Source organism: Suricata suricatta, chromosome 2, assembly GCF_006229205.1.
Source record: "Suricata suricatta isolate VVHF042 chromosome 2, meerkat_22Aug2017_6uvM2_HiC, whole genome shotgun sequence".
In the NCBI taxonomy this organism is placed as follows: Eukaryota; Metazoa; Chordata; class Mammalia; order Carnivora; family Herpestidae; genus Suricata; species Suricata suricatta.
Window position 1 is genome coordinate 57597129 of NC_043701.1, and position 22659 is coordinate 57619787.

At 38.1% G+C, this 22659-nt stretch overlaps 1 protein-coding gene across 2 annotated transcripts in view; it reads right to left on the bottom strand.

Moving 5' to 3' along the window:
* The window catches only part of SUGCT (succinyl-CoA:glutarate-CoA transferase), a 749888-nt gene that overhangs the window by 716842 nt on the left and 10387 nt on the right, over positions 1 to 22659 (bottom strand). For both annotated transcript variants that reach the window (XM_029926667.1, XM_029926657.1), the window contains exons 2-3: positions 1755 to 1806; positions 1039 to 1112 (exon numbers count right to left, since the gene is read on the bottom strand). In XM_029926667.1, coding sequence (XP_029782527.1) covers positions 1039 to 1112; positions 1755 to 1806 — 126 coding nt within the window. The remainder of the gene's footprint in view (positions 1 to 1038; positions 1113 to 1754; positions 1807 to 22659) is intronic.

The window sequence follows — 22659 nt, forward strand, 5'->3', positions numbered from 1 at the left end:
AGTACTACATGGCAATGAGAGGGAATGACATATGGCCCTACATAGGAAAGTGGATGGACCTTGAGGGTGTCATGCTGAGTGAAGTAAGCCAGGCAGAGAAGGACAGAAACCATATGTTTGCACTCATAGGTCTAGCAGGAAAACAAGAGAGACCTAATGGAGAACCAGGGGGAACGGAGGAGGGAGAGAGAGTTGGGGAGAGAGAGGGATGCAAAACTTGAGAGACTGTTGAATGCTGAGAATGAACTGAGGGTTGAGGGGGTGGGGGGAGGGGGGAGGGGAGGTGGTGGTGATGGTGGAGGGCACTTGAGGGGAAGAGCACTGGGTGTTGTATGGAAAACAATTTGACAATAAAATATTATGGAGAAAAAAAATTTTTTAAAAAGTTTATACATAAAAAAAAAAAAACAGTAACTATTAGTTTGTGGCGCCTGGCGCCTGGCTGGCTCAGTCAAAAGAGCATGAGACTCTTGATCTTAGGGTCATGAGTACAAGCCATATGCTGGGTATAGAGGTTACTTAAAAATAAAATCTTAGGGGCGTCTAGGTGGCTCATTTAGTTAAGCATCCGACTTTGGCCCAACTTTGGCTCAGGTCACGATCTCACAGCTCTGTGCTCAAAGCCTGGAGCCTGCTACAGGTTGTTTCTCCCTCTTTGCCCCTCTCCTGTTCAAGATCGCTCACTCACTCACTCTCTCAAAAATGAATAAATGTTAAAAGATAATAATAATAAAATAAATCTTAAAAATAAATCTTGTATTCGTTTGGTTCTAGGTTTTATTTTTTTATTAAAAAAATTTTTAATGTTTTATTTATTTTTGAGACAGAGAGATTCAGAGCATGAGCGGGGAGGAGCAGAGAGAGAGGGAGGCAGAGAATCTGAAGCAGGCTCCAGGCTCCGACCTGTCAGCACAGAGCCCAACGCAGGGCTCGAACCCACGAATGTGAGATCATGACCTGAGCCGAAGCCGGACACTCAACCTACTGAGCCACCCAGGTGCCCCTGTTTCTAGGTTTTAAAGGGAGCAACAACTTTACCTGGTCTTTCCACTTTTATAACTTCTGCTCCAAGATCTCCTAAATTCATAGTAGCAAAAGGTCCCGCCAGTACTCTACAATATTAACAATGACAAATAATCACCACCTTGAAGATTTTTATATTGTCTTTTCTTAATAATCCATTAACACAGACAAGCTCATATAATGCTAGTAAGATTTTAAATTGTTAAAACTGTCCAGAATAGCAATTTGACCTGATATATTAAGAGCTTTAAAAAGTATACTGATGCAGTAATTCATTTCCAAATTCTATCCTGAGAAAGAAATCCTAAGATTTCCTGAGGCAACGATTTATATACAAGGAAACCTAGTTTATAATAGTGAAATATTGGGGGATGAGTAATTAGGTGACAACCATATAATAAAATATCATCTTATATTTTTGTTGAATACTTAATGACATGGAAAAATACTCAAAATATAACATTGTCTTTTAAATGTGGGTAAAACTGTAACTTCAATATGGTTCTAATTTAATTAAATTTAAAAATTATATATGAATAGGCAGATTGGAAAAATGCACACAAATATTATACTAATTATCTCTTAGAATGATGAAATTATACTTTTTTTTATTTTTGTTCTCCTTCTGTAAAATTTTAATAGTAAGCATTAAAACCCAAAAAAAATAAATGAATTTTTTCTGAAAGAAGGGAAAAATTCAATCACCAAAAGAAAGATAAACCAACACAAACCTTGTTAGATCCAGAATTTTTACACCCTCCAGTGGCTTCATATTATCAGTATCTGGCAAAACACAGAAAATATTTTAAGAGAGTTGATGATGAATTTTCAGGAGGAAGAATGCAGAACTGTTAATATTCTGTTTTAAGTAATCTCTATTACTACCAAAATTATATTTTTTCCTTCACAATATTTCTGCTTTATATGTAACAGAAACTTTTGACCTGATTCAGTTAAGTCAATCTGTAAAAATTACAACCTCTAATACCCAATTAATGAAATCCATAGTTACACCTAAGATAGTTTGTCTAATGAAAAGTAAAGATTTTTAGGGCACTGTGTCAATATAGGTTGTAACAAATTATACTCTGGTGAGAGGATATGGAATAATCAGGTGTGTGTAGGCAAGGGCCATATGGGAAACCTCTGTACCTTTCTCTCAATTTTGCTATAAACCTGAAACTACTGTAAAAAAAAAATAAAGTCATAAAAAATAAACTTTAAAAAAGTGAAACTAAACAACAAAAAAGTACTAACAACAAAAAAGGAACAAGAAAAACCTCGATGTATTTATTCTACACTTAAGACAGGGAGAAAATATGAATTTTTAAAGTTTATTAAATAATGTATTTACAAAAAATATTTACATATAAAAAGTATATGTATTTCCTTTTTCTCTTCACCCACCAGCTAAAAAAGTTAGTAGATAGGTCAATAATTCTATCATTAATTCACTAAAAATATTTAACACCAACATTAAATCACAGAGTCAAATTCTAGCCAAATGGCTTACAAAGTTTAGATCATGACTGAGATCAAGCTGAATTCATGGGGAAAAATGATGAACTACTGGTTCAATACATTTTTTTAAATTGACTTTTTTAGAACAGTTTTTAGATTCACAGCAAAATTGAGCAAAAAGCGCAAAGAATTCCCATGTACTTCAATGTCGCTATTTTGAACATCCCTCACCAGAGTAACACTTGTTACAACTGACAAAGTTACCCTGACACATTGTTATCTCATAATTTAGAGTTCGCTTCTGCTCTCGTACATTTTGCAGGTTTAGACAAATGCATAATGGCATGTATCAACCATTAGAATACACAGAATAGTTTCACTGTCCTAAAAATCCTCTCTGCTCTGACTATTCATCCTTTCTTCCCCACCTCAAACCCCTGTAAACCAATCTTTTTACTGTATCTACAATTTGCCTTTTCCAGAATGTCATAAGGTTGGAATCATATAGTAGTAGCCTTTTCAGATTGGCTTCTTTCACTCATTAACATGCATTTAAGTTCCTCTGTGCTGGGCAGATCATTTCTTTTCAGTGCTGAATGACAGTCCATTACCTTGATAGACCAGTTTATTTATCCATCCACTTACTAAAGGGCACTTTGGTTGCTTCCCAAGTTTGGCAGTTACAAAGAAAACTGCTAACACATTGTGTGCAGGTTTCTGCGTGGACATTAAGTTTTCAATTCCTGTGGGTAACTCAAGGACTGCTGATTACTGGAAAGTGTGTCAAGAGTATGTTTAGTTTTCCACTCCATCTTCCAAAGTAACTGTACCATTTTACATTCTCACCAACAGTGAATGGGAGTTCCTCACTTTAAAACATTTTTTTAAAAATCTTAATGCATCTCCATCACCAGTGGATTAAGGGTTACAGGTTTACACATATACCACACATTTACACACTATCATTATAGTCTTGAGAAGGATCACAAGTGACACAACAATTCTTAACTAGGAGTAGCCTCAGGCCACACTGCTCTAGTAAAGAATACTGAAATTCCATATAGTGGGCATCTTCTCCTTGAAATCAACCCATTCATTCTTTTAAAATAAGAAATTGCTGAGGTGCCTGGGTGACTCAATTAGTTAAGAGTGCAACTCTTGATTCAGCTTGGGTCATGATCTCACAGTTTGTGGGATCAAGCCCCAAGTGGGGCTCTGCACCAAAAGCATGGAGCCTGCTTGGGATTCTCCCTCTCCCTCTCTCTCTCAAATAAATAAGCTTAAAAATATAAAAATAAAAAGAAATTGCTCTCACAGCACAGGAAATAGGTAAAGGATATGTGACTGGTACATTATTTTCTTGGAAGCACAACTTACTTATGTAGTAACTTACTTACCAAATTGTATGCAGAGGATAAATTGATAAGCAGAGGATCAGAAACAGGTGAATAAATAAAACAATATTTAATGTGGTGATTTGTTAACAGCAATGGCCTCCCTGAATCACACTTCCAGATATCCACACCCTTGTGTAATCTCCTACCATGTCAGCTCTGGGCTTGGACACTTGCCTTGCTTTAGCCAAGGGAACATTAGCGATCTTGATGCCAACAGAGGCTGGAAAAGCGCTTACACTATAGAGGGCTTGACTTTTTGGAACATTTCCACCTTCATATGTGGAAGCACAAGGCAAAAGAACATATGGAGAGAGGCTCAGCCATCCAGTCTTTGCAGCTGTCCCAGGTGAGGTCCAAACATATGAGTACAGCCTTCTTAAAATACCCAGACCCAGTCGCATAAGTGAGTTCAGGTGACTCCAACAGGCATTCACAAAACTTTGAGAAAAAATAAACCATTCTTGTTTTAAGCCAGTAAGTTTTGAAATGGTTTGTTGTACGGCAATAGATAAACAGATACAATGGCTTTTGGCAGAGTGATCCTTTAAAAATATAAAACGTTTGTCATTCCCCTGCTCAGAATCCTCTAAGGGCTTTCTATCAGACTTAGAATGAAATCCAACATTTCTCATGGATCCCACTTGCTCTGGCCCTCCACTACCTCTCCAGCCATGAGGCCTATCATTCCCCCTCTCACTCTTCTCCAGCTACATTAGCCTTTTTGTAGTTCCTTGAACACACTGAGCATATTTCTGTTTTTGAGCCTGTGGTAGAAACAGAAATGTATCATACATTCAGATTCCCCTTCAAAGAAAAGAATTTCTGCCCGACCTAAAGAAGCAGGGTTAACTTACAACTCCAATAATTAATAATAAGCTTTATCCAGCTCCACCTCAGCTTTCCTCAGCTGGGAGCACCCTGTTCTTGGGATAGCCTTAGGTGTTACCCCCAATAAATCTTTTGTTCTTCTAACTCTGCCTCAACATCTGCTTTTTGGACAATCCAAATTCTGACAGGACCTTTGCACTTGCTATTCTCTAGGTCTAGAACTCTTTTCTGCCACACATTTGCATGACTTGCTTACTTCATTCAAATTTCTGCTCAAACACCCACTCTCAGAGAAATCTTGCCTAATCATCGTATCTCAAACAGTGCCCCTCTGGATCTCAGTATGTTTTAGTTTTCTTTACAACACTTAGCATTACCTCACAATACATTATATGTTTATTTACTTATTTATTATACTGTTGTCTTTTCTCCTAGAATATAATCTCAATGAAGGCAGGACTTCTCTGTTTTGTGTCTCCACACATTTAGAGTCACACTGGGAGGAGGTGAGGGAGGGAGGGAGGAATTCATATACTTAATACTTAGTATGATCACTCTAATGGACTGAATGTTTGTGTCCTCCCAAATTTCATAAGTTGGAATCCTAACCAGCAATGTTATACTATTAGAAAGTGGGACCTTTGGGAGGTAATTAGGTCATGAGGGTGGAACCACCATGAATGGAATTAGTCCCCTTATATAAAGAACCCCAGAGAGCTCCCTTGCCCCCTTTCTGCGATGTGAGGACAACAGGAAGTAAGCGATCCTCAACCCAGAAGAGGACCTCACCAGAATCCAATCATGCTGGCACTCTGATCTAATACTTCCAGCCTCCAGAACTGTGAGAAACAAATTTATGTCATATACTCATATCTATCAAACTAAGAAGGACAGAAGCCACAATATTCTAATCTACAAGGGTGGGAAGAAAAGACAGAGTCCTCAAAGACGACAGCCTCGTGCGAGTGTGAGTGCAAACTAGGGAAGATGAAAATGGGCCGGGACCCTGAGGCTTGGAGGGGAGGGAGCCCCACTCCACGCAGAGCATCAGGGAGGGTGCAGAGCCACAAAGAGATGAGGGGAAGAGAAAGAGAAGCTGAAAATGCTCATAGAGCTGTCTCTAGAGAAGAGAAAAACCTTGGCCCGGAGAGGAATTTTATCATCCCATCTATAACCGCAAGGTGTAGGAAGAGAGATCTGTCCCTTTAACTAGCATGTTTTCCTTGGGCTCGGGGCCCTGATCCCCGGTAGTGCCTCCCAGACTGAGAGTACATCTCATCTCCAGTGATATCATTAAAGTGCATGGACTCGAATTTGGAAATGAGCCTGGGCTTGGAAAATACAACTTGGCCCGCCCTCGGCACAGGGAGATTGGACCCAAAAGAGTGGGTAGCAACACTTGGTTCGAGAAGGGTTTGGGGTGCCGCCATTCTTCTCCCAACAACCACCAGGCAGGGCCTTGGAGAGCAGCACCCCAGAGACCTACCTACACCAAACCACGCCCATCCACACTGGAGAGTTGCCTTTTTTTTTTCTTTTTCTCTTTTTCCCTCCCAGAGCCCGGGAAGGACCAACATTGATGCATTGTTGTGATTAGATCAATTCTTGCCATTCAGATATATTTTCCCTTATCTCATTCTTATCTCTCGCCTCTGTTGGCTTTCAGCTTTTAGACTGTCCTTTGTCTTTTGTTATTTTTGTCCCCCACCTTTTTTCTTCCTTCTTTTACTTTTTTTTTTTTTTAGTTTTCTTTTCTTTTTTCTTTCCTCTTTTGGTTTGCGTGTTTGTTTGATTTGTCTGTGTGTTTGCGTACACATGGTGGAGAGTCCCAAATATCACTGAGTAGGGAAATAAAATAATCAAAGGCACAACAAGAGAAACCAAGAGACGTCATTAAAAAAACACTTTCTGAATGGACAGGTGCTGGACAGTAAATAAGCCTCCTTTAATATAGCAATCCTATCAGGAAGAGAGTGCATAACAAGCTTTTAAAACTGACAAGAGACAAAAAGGTAAACAAACTGATGAAACGGAAGAACTCTCCTCCAAAGAAATTCCAGGAAAAAGGCACAGCCATGGAACTGCTCAAAACAGATATAAGCAACATAACTGAGCAAGACTTTATAACAATTGTCATAAAATTAATTGCTGGGCTTGCAAACAGCATGGAAGTCATCAGAGAAGCTATTGATACAAAGCCTAGAGCCCTTCAAAATAGCTGTGATGAGTTTAAAAATGCTATAAATGAGGTGCATAATAAAATGGAGGCAGCCACTGCATGGAATGAAGAAGCAGAGAGGAGAATAGGTGAATTAGAAGACACAGTTATAGAAAAAGTGGAAGCCAAGAAAAAGAAGATAAATTGATCAGCGAGCACAAAAGGAGAATTTGAGACCTGAGTGATACAATCAAATGGAACATATCCGTATCATAAGAATTCCTAAAGAAGAAGAAAATGAAAAAGGTCCAGAAGGGGTGCATGATCAACTTATAGACAAAAATTTCTCCAATCTGGGGAAGGAAATCCAAAAGGCACAGAGAACTCCCCTCAGACGTAACTTGAATCAACCTTTGGCACAACATATCATAGTGAAACTGGCAAAATATAAAGATAAAGAGAGAATTCTGAAAGCAGCTATGGATAAACGGACCCTAACATACAAAGGGAAACCTATCAGAGCGGTTACAAACCTATTTAATGAAACTTGGCAGACCAGAAAGGAATGCCAGAAAATCTTCAATGTGATGAACAGAAAAAATATGTAGCCAAGCATCCTTTATCCAGCCAGCGTGTCATTCAAAATAGAAGAGATAAAGATTTTCCCAAATAAACAAAAAAGGAGAGAATTGATCACCACCAAACCAGCCCTACAAGAAATCCTAAGAGGGGCTCTATGAGGGAAATGTTGTAAGGAAAACAAGGTACCAGAGACACCACTATAGGCATGAACCCTACAGAGAACACAATGAATCTAAACCAATATTTTCCAATAATGACACTGAATGTAAATGAACTGAATGCTCCAATGAAATGACTCAGGGTAGCAGAATGTTTAGAAAAACAAAATCCATCTATTTGCTGTCTACAAGACACTCATTTTAGACTTGAAAACACCTTCAGATTGAAAGTAACGGGATGGAGAAATATCTATCATGCGACTGGAAGTCAAGGAAAAGTCAGAGTAGCCATACTTATATTGGACAAACTGGACTTTAAAGTAAAGGTAGTAACAAAAGATGAAGAGGACATTATATAATAATTACAGGGTCTCTCCATCAGGAAGAGCTAATAATCATAAACATCTACGCACCGAATTCGGGAGCACCCAAATATATAATACAATTCATCACAAATAGAAACAATCTTATTGATAAGAATGTGCTAATTTCAGGGGATTCTAATACTCCACTTACAGCAATGCATAGATCAACCAGGCAGAAAATCACAAAGAAACAATGGACCAGAACAAAATATTGGAACAGATGGATTGGACAGATATATTTAGAACTCTACATCCTGAGGATAGGGAATTCACTTGCTCCTCAAGTGTGCATGGTACATTCTCCAAGAAAATCACATACTGGGGCATAAAGCAGCTCTCCATAAATATGAACGCACACTTTCAGATCACAATGGTATGAAACTTTAAATAAACCACAGGAAAACGTCTGGAAAACCTCCAAAAACATGGAGGTTAAAAACTACCCTCTAAAAAATAACTGGGCCAATCAGGTAATTAGAGAAGAAACTAAAATTACATGGAAACAAATGAAAATTAAAATACAACAATCCAAACTCTCTGGGACACAGCAAAGGCAGTCCTAAGAGGAAAGTATATTGCAATCCAGGCCTATTTCAACAAACTAGAATGAGTGCAAATTCAAAATCTAACACAGCACCTAAGGGAACTAGAAGAGGAGCAGCAAGAGCACCCCAAATCCAGCAGAAGAAGAGAAATAATAAAGATCAGGGCAGAAATAAACAATATAAAAATCCAACAGATCAATGAAACCAAGAGTTGGTTTTTTGAAAAAATAAACAAAATTGATAAACCTCTAGCCAGGCTCCTCAAAAATAAAAGAGAGAACACCCAAATAGACAAAACCATGAATGAAAATGGATCTATTACATCCAATCCCTCAGAAACACAAGCAATCATCAGGGAATACTATGAAAAATTATATGCCAATGAATTGGACAATCTAGAAGAAATGGACAAATTGCTAAACACACATGCACTACCAAAATTCAAATAGGAAGAGATAGATAATTTGTATAATTCCCTGGGGAATTATAACAAACATTTCTTTTAAAATAGTTTATTGTCAAATTGGTTTCCATACAACACCCAGTGCTCTTCCCCACAAGTGCCCTCCTCCATCACCCCCACCTCTTTCCCCCCTCTCCCTTCCCCTTCAAACCTCAGTTCGTTTCCAGTATTCAATAGTCTCTCAAGTTTGCGTCCCTCTCTCTCCCCAACTCTCTTTCCCTCTTCCCCTCCCCATGGTCCTCCATTAGGTTTCTCCTGTTCTCCTGTTAGACCTATGAGTGCAAACATATGGTATCTATCCTTCTCCACCTGACTTATTTCACTTAGCATGACCCCCTCGAGGTCCATCCACTTTGCTACAAATGGCCAGATTTCATTCTTTCTCATTGCCATGTAATACTCCATTGTATATCTATACCACATCTTCTTGATCCATTCATCAGGTGATGGACATTTAGGCTCTTTCCATGATTTGGCTATTGTTGATAGTGCTGCTATGAACATTGGGGTACATGTGCTCCTATGCATCAGCCTTTCTTTATCTCTTGGGTAAAACCCTAGCAATGCTGTTGCTGGGTAATAAGGGAGTTCTATGGATAGTTTTTTGAGGATCCTCCACACTGATTTCCAGAGCAGCTGTACCAGTTTACATTCCCACCAACAGTGTAGGAGGGTGCCCGTCTCTCCACAACCTTGCCAGCATCTGTAGTCTCTTGATTTGTTCATTTTAGCCACCTGACTGGCGTGAGGTGGTATCTCAGTGTGGTTTCAATTTGTGTTTCCCTGATGATGAGTGATGTTGAGCATCGTTTCATGTGCCTGTAGGCCATCTGGATGTCCTCTTTGGAGAAGTGTCTGTTCATGTCTTCTGCCCATTTCTTCACTGGGTTATTTGTTTTTCGGGTGTGGAGTTTGGTGAGTTCCTTGTAGATTTTAGATACTAGCCCTTTACCTGATATGTCATTTACAACTATCTTTTCCCATTCTGTCGGTTGCCTATTAGTTTTCTTGATTGTTTCCTTTGCAGTGCAGAAGTCAAACTTTCACTTTTCGCAGATGACATGATACTCTACATGGAAAACCCGGCAGACTCCACCAGAAGCCTTCTAGAACTGATCAATGAATTCAGTAAAGTTGCAGGGTACAAAATCAATGTACAGAAATCAGTTGCATTCCTATGTACCAATAATGAAGCAGCAGAAAGAGAAATCAAGAAACTGATCCCATTCATTTGCATGAAAACCCATAATATACCTAGTAGTAAACCTAACCAAGGATGTAAAAGAGGTATATGATGAAAACTATAGAAAACTTATGAAAGAGATTGAAGAAGACACCAAGAAATGGAAAAACATTCCCTGTTCATGGATTGGAAGAATAAACATTGTGAAAATGTCATTACTACACAAAGCAATCTACACATTCAATGCAATCCCCATCAAAATTGCACCAGCATTCTTCTCCAAGCTAAAACAAACTATCTTAAAATTCGTATGGAACCACAAAAGATCCCGAATAGCCAAAGTAATATTGAAGAAGAAAACCAAAATGGGAGGCATCACAATCCCAGACTTTAGCCTCTACTACAAAGCTGTCATCATCAAGACAGTATGATCTTGGCACAAAAACAGACACATAGACCAATGGAATAGAATAGAGAACCCAGAACTGAACCCACAAATGTATAGCCAATTAATCTTTGACAAAGCAGGAAAGAATATCCAATGGAAAAAAGACAGCTTCTTTAATAGGTGGTGCTGGGAGAACTGGACAGCAACATGCAGAAGAATGACACTAGACCACTTTCTTACACCATACACAAAAATAAACTCAAAATGGATGAAGGACATGAATGTGAGACAGGAAACCATCAAAACCCTCGAGGAGAAAGCAGGAATCAGCCTCCTTGACCTCAAGCACAGCAAGTTCCTACTCCACACATCCCCAAAGGCAAGGGAAATGAAAGCAAAACTGAACTATTGGAACCTACCTCATCAAGATAAAAAGCTTCTGCACTGCAAAGGAAACAATCAAGAAAACTAATAAGCAACTAATGGAATGAGATAAGATAGTTGCAAATGATATATCAGATAAAGGGCTAGTATCTAAAATCTAAAAGGAACTCAAACTCCACAGCTGAAAAACAAATATTCCAGTGAAGAAATGGGCAGAAGACATGAATAGACACTTCTCCAAAAAGGACATCCAGATGGCCAATAGACATATGAAATGATGCTCAACATCACTCATCATCAGGGAAATACAAATCAAAACCACACTGAGATACTACCTCACGCCAGTCAGAGTGGCTATGAACATATCTATTGATATGTTCATAGATGCTGGCAAGGGTGTGGAGAGACAGGCACCCTCCTACACTGTTGGTGGGAATGTAAACTGGTGCAGCCGCTCTGGAAAACAGTATGGAGGTTCCTCAAAAAACTATCCATAGAACTCCCCTATGATCCTGCAATAGCACTGCTTGGAATCTACCCAAGGGATACAGAAGTGCTGATGCATAGGAGCACATGTATCCCAATGTTCATAGCAGCCCTATCAACAATAGCCAAATCATGGAAAGAGCCTAAATGTCCATCACCTGATGAATGGATCAAGAAGATGTGGTATAGATATACAATGGAGTATTACATGGCAATGAGAAAGAATGAAATCTGGCCATTTGTAGCAAGGTGGATGGACCTTGAAAATGTCATGCTAAGCAAAATAAGTCAGGCAGAGAAGGACAAATACCATATGTTTACACTCATAAGTCTAATAGGAGAAACTTAACAGAGGACCATGGGAAGGGAAGGGGTGGGGAAGGGCTTAGGTAGAGGAAGGGAGGCAAATTATGAGAGACTCTTGAATACTGAAACAAACTGAGGACTGAAGGGAAAGGGAAAGGAGGGTGATGGACATGGAGAGTAGTGCTGAAGTACTGTCCAGTGTTCTTAAGTGCAAGAAGACTATGATGTGCCTTATAGAGAAAATATGTGAGATAAGCTTTGTTCAGGCATGAGTATAACTATATAAGTTCAATGTTAAAGAAGCAACAATATATATCAAAAAAAGTGACTTTAAAGAGAAAAACACATAATACAACATTATGTTATTAAATGATAGACAAAATGTGTGACCAAAGACTTGCAGGAACTTAATTCTATATTTCTTTCCCCAGGAGCAATGGTTTAGTATTCACTAATTTGGTGTTCACAGTTTATAGAACATAACTACTTCGAATAACAAAAATTAACTGTATAAAAGAGGCAAGAGAAAGATCAACACTACCTCAGCCAGAAAGCTCCTAACCAGCTTTGGGAAGCTTTCAAACAAAATGGAGTACCATCATCAAAATACAGTTTAAAGGGTCTCAGTTTAAAAGGGTGGGCCATTGGGGAAGAAAAGGTAAAGAAGATTTGAAAAATTGATTCTAAAATTCATCTTGATGAGTATATGATCAAGAATATCCCAGAAAAAAATTATTTATGGAAAGAATATTTAGCCTACAAGGTAAAACTAAACATGTAATTTTTAAAATAGGATATTAACATATGAACAAATAAACATCCATATATAAAAAATGAAAAATTATTACAAAGCAAAAAAGAAATCTCAAATCAGTGGGAAAATGATAAATTATTTAAGAAACAGTGTTGGGAAAACTTGTTATCCATATAGAAAAAGAAGAAGTGTGATCTACACATCACTCTATTAACTTCTAAGACCTAAATACAAATAACATTTAAAGTAAATGAAACCATTAAAGCAAGAAAGTTTGGAAAAGTTTGAGAAAAGTTATTCTCTATCCATAAAAAAATTTGAAATTAAAACATCATCAAACTTGACTGTTGTGACTATATAAAATTTTAAACTCAGTACAGTGAAAGATACCATGATTACACTTAAAATATAAAAAAAAAGACTGGAAGAATGGAAATATTTGCAGTAAAAATATAAGATAAAGGTTTTTATAACATATAGAATATTGTTAGAGCACAGTAAGAAACAGGGCGCCTGGGTGGCTCAGTCGGTTAAGCCTCCAACTTCAGCTCAGGTTAGATCTCACGTTCATGGGTTTGAGCCCCGCGTCAGGCTCTGTGCTGACAGCCAGCTCAGAGCCTGGAGCCTGCTTCTGGTTCTGTGTCTCCTTCTCTCTCTGCCCCTCCCCCTCTCATGCTCTGTCTCTCTCTGTATCAAAAATAAATAAAACATTAAAAAAAATTTTTTTAATCAGTAAGAAAGAATGGAAAAATAGGAAACAAACATGAACAGTGAATTCACAGATAAATTAAAATCTCTAGTATGCATAACAAAAGACATTCCTATCAATTCCATTTACAATGAAAAGATTAAAATTATAATAAGTATTTTTTCCTCACCCGATTGACAAATATTTATATCACTCAATATTGGCAAGGGTATGGTGAAATGGGCACTTTTATACACATAAATCACTAACAACTTTGTAGGGCATGAAAATTTCAAGTGTTAGGGGCACCTGGGTGGTTCAGTCAGTTAAGGGTCCAACTTTGGCTCAGGTCAGGATCTCCTGGTTCGAGAGTTGGAGTCCTCCATCAGGCTCTGTGCTGACAGCTAGAGCTTGGAGCCTTCTTCAGACTGTCTCCCTCTCTCTCTGCCCCTCTCTGCTCATGCTTGCTCTTTCTCTCTCTCAAAAAATAAAAAACATTTTAAAAAATTTCTTTAATGTTAATATCCACGGACTAGGTTTTTCTGTTGTTGGCATTTAATTCACAAAACAATTCCACAAGTATGCCTAGACATAGGTAAAAAAAAAAAAAAATGATCACCGTAGAACAGTTCTGATTTTCAGCTGTAATTTAAATGTTTTTCAATCATTGTTAAAAATAATTTACATATAATAAATTATGCAATTAAGTTTTGACAGATATATACAACTGTGCAGTCACCTCCACAATCATGAAATAGAACTTCCCATCACCTGAAAGTTTCTTCCTGTGAAAGAAGTTTCTTCCTTTGCAAACTATCTCTCCCTCCACTCCCAGCCTTAGGCAACCAATGACCTGCTTTCTGTTACTAAAATTTTGTTTGCATTTTCTAGAATTTTATGAAAATGAAATCAGTTAACAAAGACTCTTGTATGTCTGGCTTCCTTCACAAAGCACTGTAATTCTGAGATTCATCTATGTTGTTGCATCTTTAAAAGTCAGTAATATTCTACTATATGGATATACCATATTTGTTATGCATTCATAACACTGAGTTGTTCTAGTTTTAGACTACAGTGAATCAAGATGCTATGAAAATTAATGTACAAGTCTTTGTGTGAACATGTTTTAATTTTTCCTGAGCAAACATCTAGTGAAATGGCTGGGTCATATGCTAAGTGTAACTTTAACTTTTCTAAGAAACAGCCAAACTGATCTCCCAAGTTGTTGTAAAATAGTGCATGAGAGTTCTAGATCCCTCACATCCTCGCAACACTGGGAATTGCTGTTCTTTCCAATGTTAGTCATTCTAGTGGGTAAATACTTCTTTATGGTTTTAATTTGTATTTCCCTGATGGATAATGATATTGAACATCTTTTCATGTCATAATTGGCCAGTCATACATCTTCTTCTTATGAACTGCCCCTCTATGTTTAATAGTGAAGCAAAAGCGCCTGGATGGCTCACTTGGTTGAGCAACTAAATTTTGATTTCAGCTCAGGTCATGGTCTCGGGCTCAAGCCCCCCAGTCACTGGGTATGGAGCCGTCTTAACATTCTCTCTCTCTCTCTGCCTCCTCCCTTGCTCACAGTCTCTCCCTCTTACTAAAATTAAAAAAATAAAATACTGAAGCAAAATATACAAAACAATGCAAAAATCCACCAACAGGTGAAATGTTAAATAAGCACTAGCACATTCATACAACATATTCTCATATAGATATTTTTAAAAATGAGACAGGGGTGCCTGAGTGGCTCAATTGGTTAAGTGTCCAACACTGGCTCAGGTCATGATCTCATGGTTCATGGGTTTGCGCCCCATGTCAGGCTCTGTACTGACAGCTCAGAGCCTGGAGCCTGCTTCAGATTGAAGGTCTCCCTCTCTACTCCTCTCCTACTCACACTCTGTCCTGTCTCTCCCTCTCTCTTTCTCAAAAATAAATAAACATTACAGAAATTTTTAAAGGGGAGCCTGGAGTGGCTCAGTGTTTTGGGCCTCTGACTCTTAATTTCGGCTCAGGTCATGATTTCACAGTTCATGAGTTCAAGCCCCACATCAGGCTCTGCACACACAGCACAGAGCCTGCTTCAGATTCTCTCACTCTCCCTCTCTGTCTGCCCCTCCCCCTCTCATGATCTCTAAGTAAATAAATAAACATTTTTTAAATTAAAAAAAAAAGAAAAATGAAACACATTTACATATCCTGACATGAAAATTTGACCAGGATATATTTCTTTTTTTAAGTTTATTTATCTGGAGAGAGAGAATGTACACACCAGCAGGATGGGGGGAGGGGTAGAGACAAGTGAGGGAGAGAAAGAATCCTGAGCAAGCTCTGCACTGACAGCACAGAGCCTGACAAAGGACTTGATCTCACCAACCATCAGATCATGACCTGAGTCAAATCAAGAGTCAGATGCTTAACTGATTGAGCCACTCAGTCCCTGAGCCACTTATTTCATAACCAAGATATATTTCTTAGTTAAAAAAGAAAATCATTATAGAATAGAATGTATAATATAATGCTATTTTGTGAATATACATAATAACAATAATATATGTTGGTAGTTGTAGGAGCAGTCATAAAATTTTATCAGGGATTAAATCTTGGGAAAAGCATTTGTGGAAGACTTTTACCAGCTAAGTTCTACATTTCTGTTATTTTTCTTAATTTTGCTTTTGTTTCTCATCAGCAAAAAAATAAAAATAAAAATAAAAAACATAAAGAATAAATAAAATTAGAGTGCAAAAATATTTTCAAGAATAGAAACAGGAAAAGACCTCAAATATGAGAGGATAGTTTGACATCATTAGGAATGAATGGACAAGTAATTCTCTGTTATAGAAGTCTCCAAAAAATACTCATCTTCTGTTCTCAGATCCCTTTTTAGGGCCCCTGTTTTATTTCAAATGATGCATAACATACATGTAAGGATCTCTTCATCCCATAAATCTCATTTCATTACAAATCTATTTAGAGAAGTCTGTATTTCACTACAATGCCATCTCACAGCCACAAAAATTAGTGAGATTTTGTTTAATGAAGCAAAATTTTTTATTTCTTTTTTTTTTTTTTTTTTGAGAGATAGAGTGTGTATGTGAGGGAAAGGCAGAGAGGGAGACAGAGAATCCCAAGCAAGGGTTTGCACTGTCAGCACAGAACCCAATGCGAGGATCAAACCCTTGAAATTTGAGATCCTGACCTGAGACAAAATTAAGAGTCAGACACTTAACCAACTGAGCCACCCAGGCACTTTAGTGAAGCAAAATTTTTTTTAATTTATTGTCAAGTTGGCTAACATACAGTGTATACAGTGTGCTTTTGGCTTCAGGAGTAGATTCCTGTGATTCATCACTTACATACAACACCCAGTGCTCATCCCAACAAGTGCCCTCCTCAATGTCTATCACCCATTTTCCCCTCTCCCTTGCCCCACCCCCATCAACCCTCAGTTTGTCCTCTGTATTTAAGAGTCTCTACAGTTTGCCTCCCTCTCTGTTTAAAACTATTTTTTCCCTTCCTTCCCCCATGGTCTTTTGTTAAGCTTCTCAAATTCCACATATGAGTGAATAGCTGTCTTTCTCTGACTGACTCATTTCACTTAGCATAATATCCTCCAGTTCCATCCACATTGTTGCAACTGGCAAGATTTCATTCTTTCCCATTGCCAAGTAGTATTCCAGTGTATATATAAACCACAAGATCTTTTAAACTGAATTCATTTCACATCAGGCAATAGAATTTTGTTTATCTGGGAAGACACCCAGAAAGAACTTCTGGAACACATTGAAGTCAAAATCAGTAAATGAGCTTTAAATAGTGAAGAGCATCAACTTTGGAGACTGACAGGATTCAATTCTCTGCCCAGTACTTGCTACCTTATGACCATCACGGTAACTTCACATCTCTGAGCTTCAGTTTCCTCATTTGAAAAACCTAAATCTTAAGAGTTTGCACTATTGCATGAAATGTTGTGTGTAAAGTGCTCAGCAAACTTCTTGGCATATAGTAAAGGCTTACTCAAAGTTTACTTTTGTCATTATTATCACTATCATATATGTATTACACAGTCGTACTACCTATTAAAGTAAATAACTTATTCCAGACTTGAAAACAAGAAAAGGAAAACACAATTATTTTAAGGTACAGAAAAAAATATGACGCTCAAGATTCTCTAAGAAGAATATCTACATTCACATTTTGTCAATTTGTGAAAGACAAAAATAAGCTGGATGGGAGTAGGGTGATGATAGGAGGAAAAACAGTTGGAAAGGGCATCAGTTGTTAATGTGCTGTGATATATTGAGCAGCTTGTATATCACCCTATCTTATTTAGCCTCTAGGATGGAAAGCTATTATAGGGATACAGCTGAGCAATCATGCAAAGAAGTATAATTATAATGAAGGCACCATCAATTCTCTGCTTGCTAGAGCTGTTTCAAAGACTCCTCTGGTATTTGGCCTTAAGGTTTCCAGGACACAAATAAACTTGAGCAGCATGAGAGTAGACATAACTGACAGATGCCCACCTAAGCGGCTCATCTGTGTGACAGCAACCATGGCATCCCTCCCCACTGTACCAGCCAACATTAAAAAAAAATACACTAAAAGGATTTTTTAATTTGATATCTTACAGAGAACTTAACTACCAGAACTTAGGAGTGAGAAAGCAGAAGATGGACATTTTTTCAAAGCATGTTCTCTTAATCTGCCAAAGCTTTATTTAGAATAGTTAACATGATGTTTTCTTTCTGGTCTGAGTTAGAAATCTTGAAAAAAAATCTCTGTTACCAATGGTATAGTTTAACAGGTAATTTTAGAAGTTTGGAGTACTTCAAAAATTAGTATCCGCTGGAAGATATTCCAGGGAAAGTAGAATTTCTGAGTTGTAAAAAGGTAGTGTGGGAGTGATACTCAAGTTATGAGGCAATCATACCACTTAGAGGCAACCAGAAAACAGGTAGGTATTAACTTATTATAATTTATAATCCACCTCCTGTTGACACCCAATTTCATACCACCTGTCCATCTCCTAGAAGAACGCAGCTATTATTACTGTCAAATTTGCAATAAAACAGGTTTTGGAACAGTCGGATACCACTATTTTAATGAAAACTTGAGAAGTTTATAGGAAGAATGACAGTAAAAGATCAGAAAGAGGGCTTCTGAGTCATGAGTAAAGCATGTCACAACCAAAATACAAGTCACTGCTATGCCAAAATCCCTCTGCTCTTCCACACTTCCTGCTTTCTATTACAGTGAGATTGGGGTCAAATGACTGGGGTCTGGCCAGTGAAATGGATAGACAAAAGGAACTGAAGCCAATTCAGGTCAGACCCTTAAAAACATCCGCTGAAGGGGCACCTGAGTGGCTCTGCTGGCTAAGTGACAGACTCTTGATTTCAGCTCAGGTCATGATTCCATAGTTTGTAGATGGAGTCCAGCATCAGCCTTGTGCTGACAGCATGAAACCTGCTTGGGATTCTTGGACTCCCGCTCTCTCTTTCCTTTCTCGGTTCATGCCCCTCCTTGGCTCATGCACACATATTCTCTCGCTCTCTCTCAAAATAAATAATTTTTTTTAATCACACGAAATTTGGGGACACCTAGGTGGCTCTGTCGGTTAAGCATCCGACTTCGGCTCAGGCCGTAATCTCACAGTTTGTGGGTTCGAGCCCCACATTGGCCTCTGTGCTGACAGCACAGAGCTTGGAGGCTGCTTCAGATTCTGTGTCTCCCTCTCTCTCTGCCCCTCCCCCATTCATGCTCTGTTTCCCTCTGTCTCAATAATAAATAAACATCAAAAAAAATTAATTAAAAAAATCCCATAAAATTCACCAGGCTTCTCTTCTCCTATTGCAGCAACCCTAGAGGCTGCAAGTTTCACACTGGGAAGCCAGAAGTGCAAGAAAGATGATTTTATTGTATTAAAGCCACTGAGATTGTGGGCTAATTTGTATTGCAGCACAACCAAGCTTATCCTGACTACTTAAGATGCCAAGCATTGGAGGAAGAAAAATGGTAGCCTCTAAGCAATTTCATAGCAAGAAAGCTAGCAAGGGATAAGTCCATTTCAGGGATAGATTGTTTTACTGTCCCTTTTTTTTTTAATGTGTTATTTATTTTTGATAGAGAGAGAGAGACAGAGCACGAGAGGGGAAGGGGCAGAGAGAGAGACACACAGAACCGAAGCAGCTCCAGACTCTGAGCTGTCAGCACAGAGCCCGACACAGGGCTCGAACCCATGAACATGATATCATGACCTGAGCCAAAGTCGGAAGCTTAACCAACTGAGCCACCCAGGCACCTCGTTTTACTGTCCCATTAGCAGCAGTCTTCAAGCTGAGATGTGCAAAGACTTTCCTAACAGATACATGAATCACTTTAAAGAAATTAAATTCCAGGTTTTCAACTTCCATACATATCCTTTTTTTTTAATTTTTTAATATTTATTCATTTTTGAGAGAGACAGCGCCAGAGACTGAGTTGGGGAGGACCAGAAAGAGAAGGAGACATAGAACCCAAAGCAGGCTCCAGGCTCCAAGCTGTCAGCACAGAGCCAGATGCAGGGCTAGAACCCAAGAACCACAAGGTCATGACCTGAGTCCAAGTCAGATGCTGAACCAACTGAGCCACCCAGGTGCCCCTCAACTTCCATTCATATTTTGCCTAAAATTGATCAGCCTGTGAATAAGCCTTCTTTCATGATAACCCTTCTCCCCACTAAGCTAAAGAAAAGCATATTCCTCACACAACCCAGATCTTAACTCTCACTTTAGTTCATATTATAAAATGTATTTAAGTGAAAAAAACTTTTGGTTATAAATTTTTTAACTCTACATTGATTTATAAAGTCTATAAATTGGTAGCTTTTCAGCCTTCCACATACCAATCTTTAGTAGTGGTCTAACTCCTAAAGACTTGAAAAACAATCTCTTGCATATAAGTTGATATTTAAGGGAAAACAAAGAGCATGTTTCCAAGCCTTAAGGTGACCTAGCTGCATTCATGTTACAAACTCTTTAATTTCAATTATCAAATTGTTCACAAGAAAGAGAGTATTAACATACGCTTGCACCGGCAGTGTATGAAAATGGTGTTCTCCACCATCTTCCATAACCATGAATATGATCTCTTGGCTTTGTAAAGTTTTTATTTACTTCTTTGTTTCAAATTTGATAGTTAAAAATTTGTGACTCACTGTCATTTTAATCTGCATTTATTTAATGACTTCTGAAAGTAAATAGTTTTTCATATCTGCTCTTGTTTCACATCTTCTCTTGTAAATTCTCATAAATTATTTTGCCCATATTGCTTAGACACAGTTATCTTATTCTTAATTTTTATGGATTCTTTATGCAGTAAAAATATTAACCTTTTATCATATTTAATATAAGTAACTTTTCCCTATCTACAGTTTGCTTTTTCAGTAATTTTGGAATTTTACTTTCCACCTTTGGTATTGTTTCAAAATTCCTCAAGAATACCCGCACTTCCAGTGATTTGTGAAAAGGATTCACAAGACTCAGCATATAGTTGTTTCCATGACTAAGGCTTATTACAACAAAATGATATATGACAGGATCAGCAAGGGAAAAAGACAGGCACAGTCTGGAAAAATCCATGTACAGGTTTCTTATGTTCTCTCCCTTCTGTGAGGGGCCACACAAAGCAAGCTTCTTTCTCCAGAAACAAAAAAATACAGTAACATGTTCAATGCTTCTGCTCAGGGAAGTGTATTACAAACTCAGAATCTAAGGTTTTCACTGAGCACTATCCACACAGACATGCTATTTACCAGGTAACAAGATTCCAGACTCAGAGAAAAAGCATGCTTGCCATAAATCACATTGATGTACAAACCATCTAGGTACCCTTATTAATTAGGAAGCAGTTCAAGTGCCAAGTTCCCAGATGGCACCCAAGGGCTAAATGAAGACAGTCCTTCTGAAGTCTTTCTAAAGGCCTGAGGCCTGCTATGTTAATGATTTTCTGCACAGGTACTATCTTATCCCAGATTACATAAATGCTCGTGCACAGGTGGGTTTCCCATTTAAAAAGCTTTTATTTTCCTATTTAAAGGTTTTAAGCTACCTAAGGCTTATTTTTTCTATTTAAATATTAATAGTTGCTTCTTATATAATAAATTAATATTTTCTCTTGCTTTCTATTTTTCTAAACACTTCAGGTTTTCCACAAATTTTATTGTTTTTATAACTGGAAAATATACAAGAATACAACTTCCAGTGAAATAAAAATTTTATTTTCTAATTTTAAAATAAAAACTTGTAGAGCACCAATGTGGCTCAGTTGGTAAAGCATCCAACTCTTGATTTCGACATCAGGTCATGATCACAGTTAGTGATATCAAGTCCCACATCAGGCTCTGCGTTGACCATGGAGCTCAGGTTGGGATTCTCTCTCTCCCTCTTTGTCTCAAAATAAATAAACATTTTTTAAGTTTTAATAATAAAATGAATATTTGTCTCAAAAACAATATTTATACTCTTACATTTCCCTTCATATTGAAGTACTCTGTCAGCAACTTTATTCTCAATGAAAATTTTTGTAAGTGTGAGGTAATGCTTTAAAATCTGTGTTACATGGCACAAAAACAGACACATAGACAAATGGAATAGAATAGAGAACCCAGAACTGAACCCACAAATGTACGGCCAATTAATTTTTGACAAAGCAGGAAAGAGTATCCAATGGAAAAAAGACTGCCTCTTTAGCAGGTGGTGCTGGGAGAACTGGACAGCAACATGCAGAAGAATGAAACTAGACCACTTTCTTACACCATACACAAAAATAAACTCAAAATGGCTGACTTGAATGTGAGACAGGAAACCATCAAAACCCTCGAGGAGAAAGAAGGAAACAGCCTCCTTGACCTCAAGCACAGCAAGTTCCTACTCCACACATCTCCAAAGGCAAGGGAAATGAAAGCAAAACTGAACTATTGGAACCTACCTCATCAAGATAAAAAGCTTCTGCACTATAAGGGAAATAATCAAGAAAACTAATAGGCAACCGACAGAATGGGAAGAGATAGTTGCAAATGACATATCAGATAAAGGCCTAGTGTCCAAAATCTACAAGAAACTCACCAAACTCCACACCCAGAAAACAAATAACCCAGTGAAGAAATGGGCAGAAGACATGAACAGACACTTCTCCAAAGAGGACATCCGGATGGCCTACAGACACATGAAACGATGCTCAACATCACTCATCATCAGGGAAACACAAATCAAAACCACACTGAGATACTACCTCACGCCAGTCAGAGTGGCTAAAATGAACATATCAAGACACTATAGATGCTGGCAAGGGTGTGGAGAGACAGGCACCCTCCTACACTGTTGGTGGGAATGTAAACTGGTGCAGCCGCTCTGGAAAACAGTATGGAGGTTCCTCAAAAAACTATCCATAGAACTCCCCTATGATCCTGCAATAGCACTGCTCGGAATCTACCCAAGGGATACAG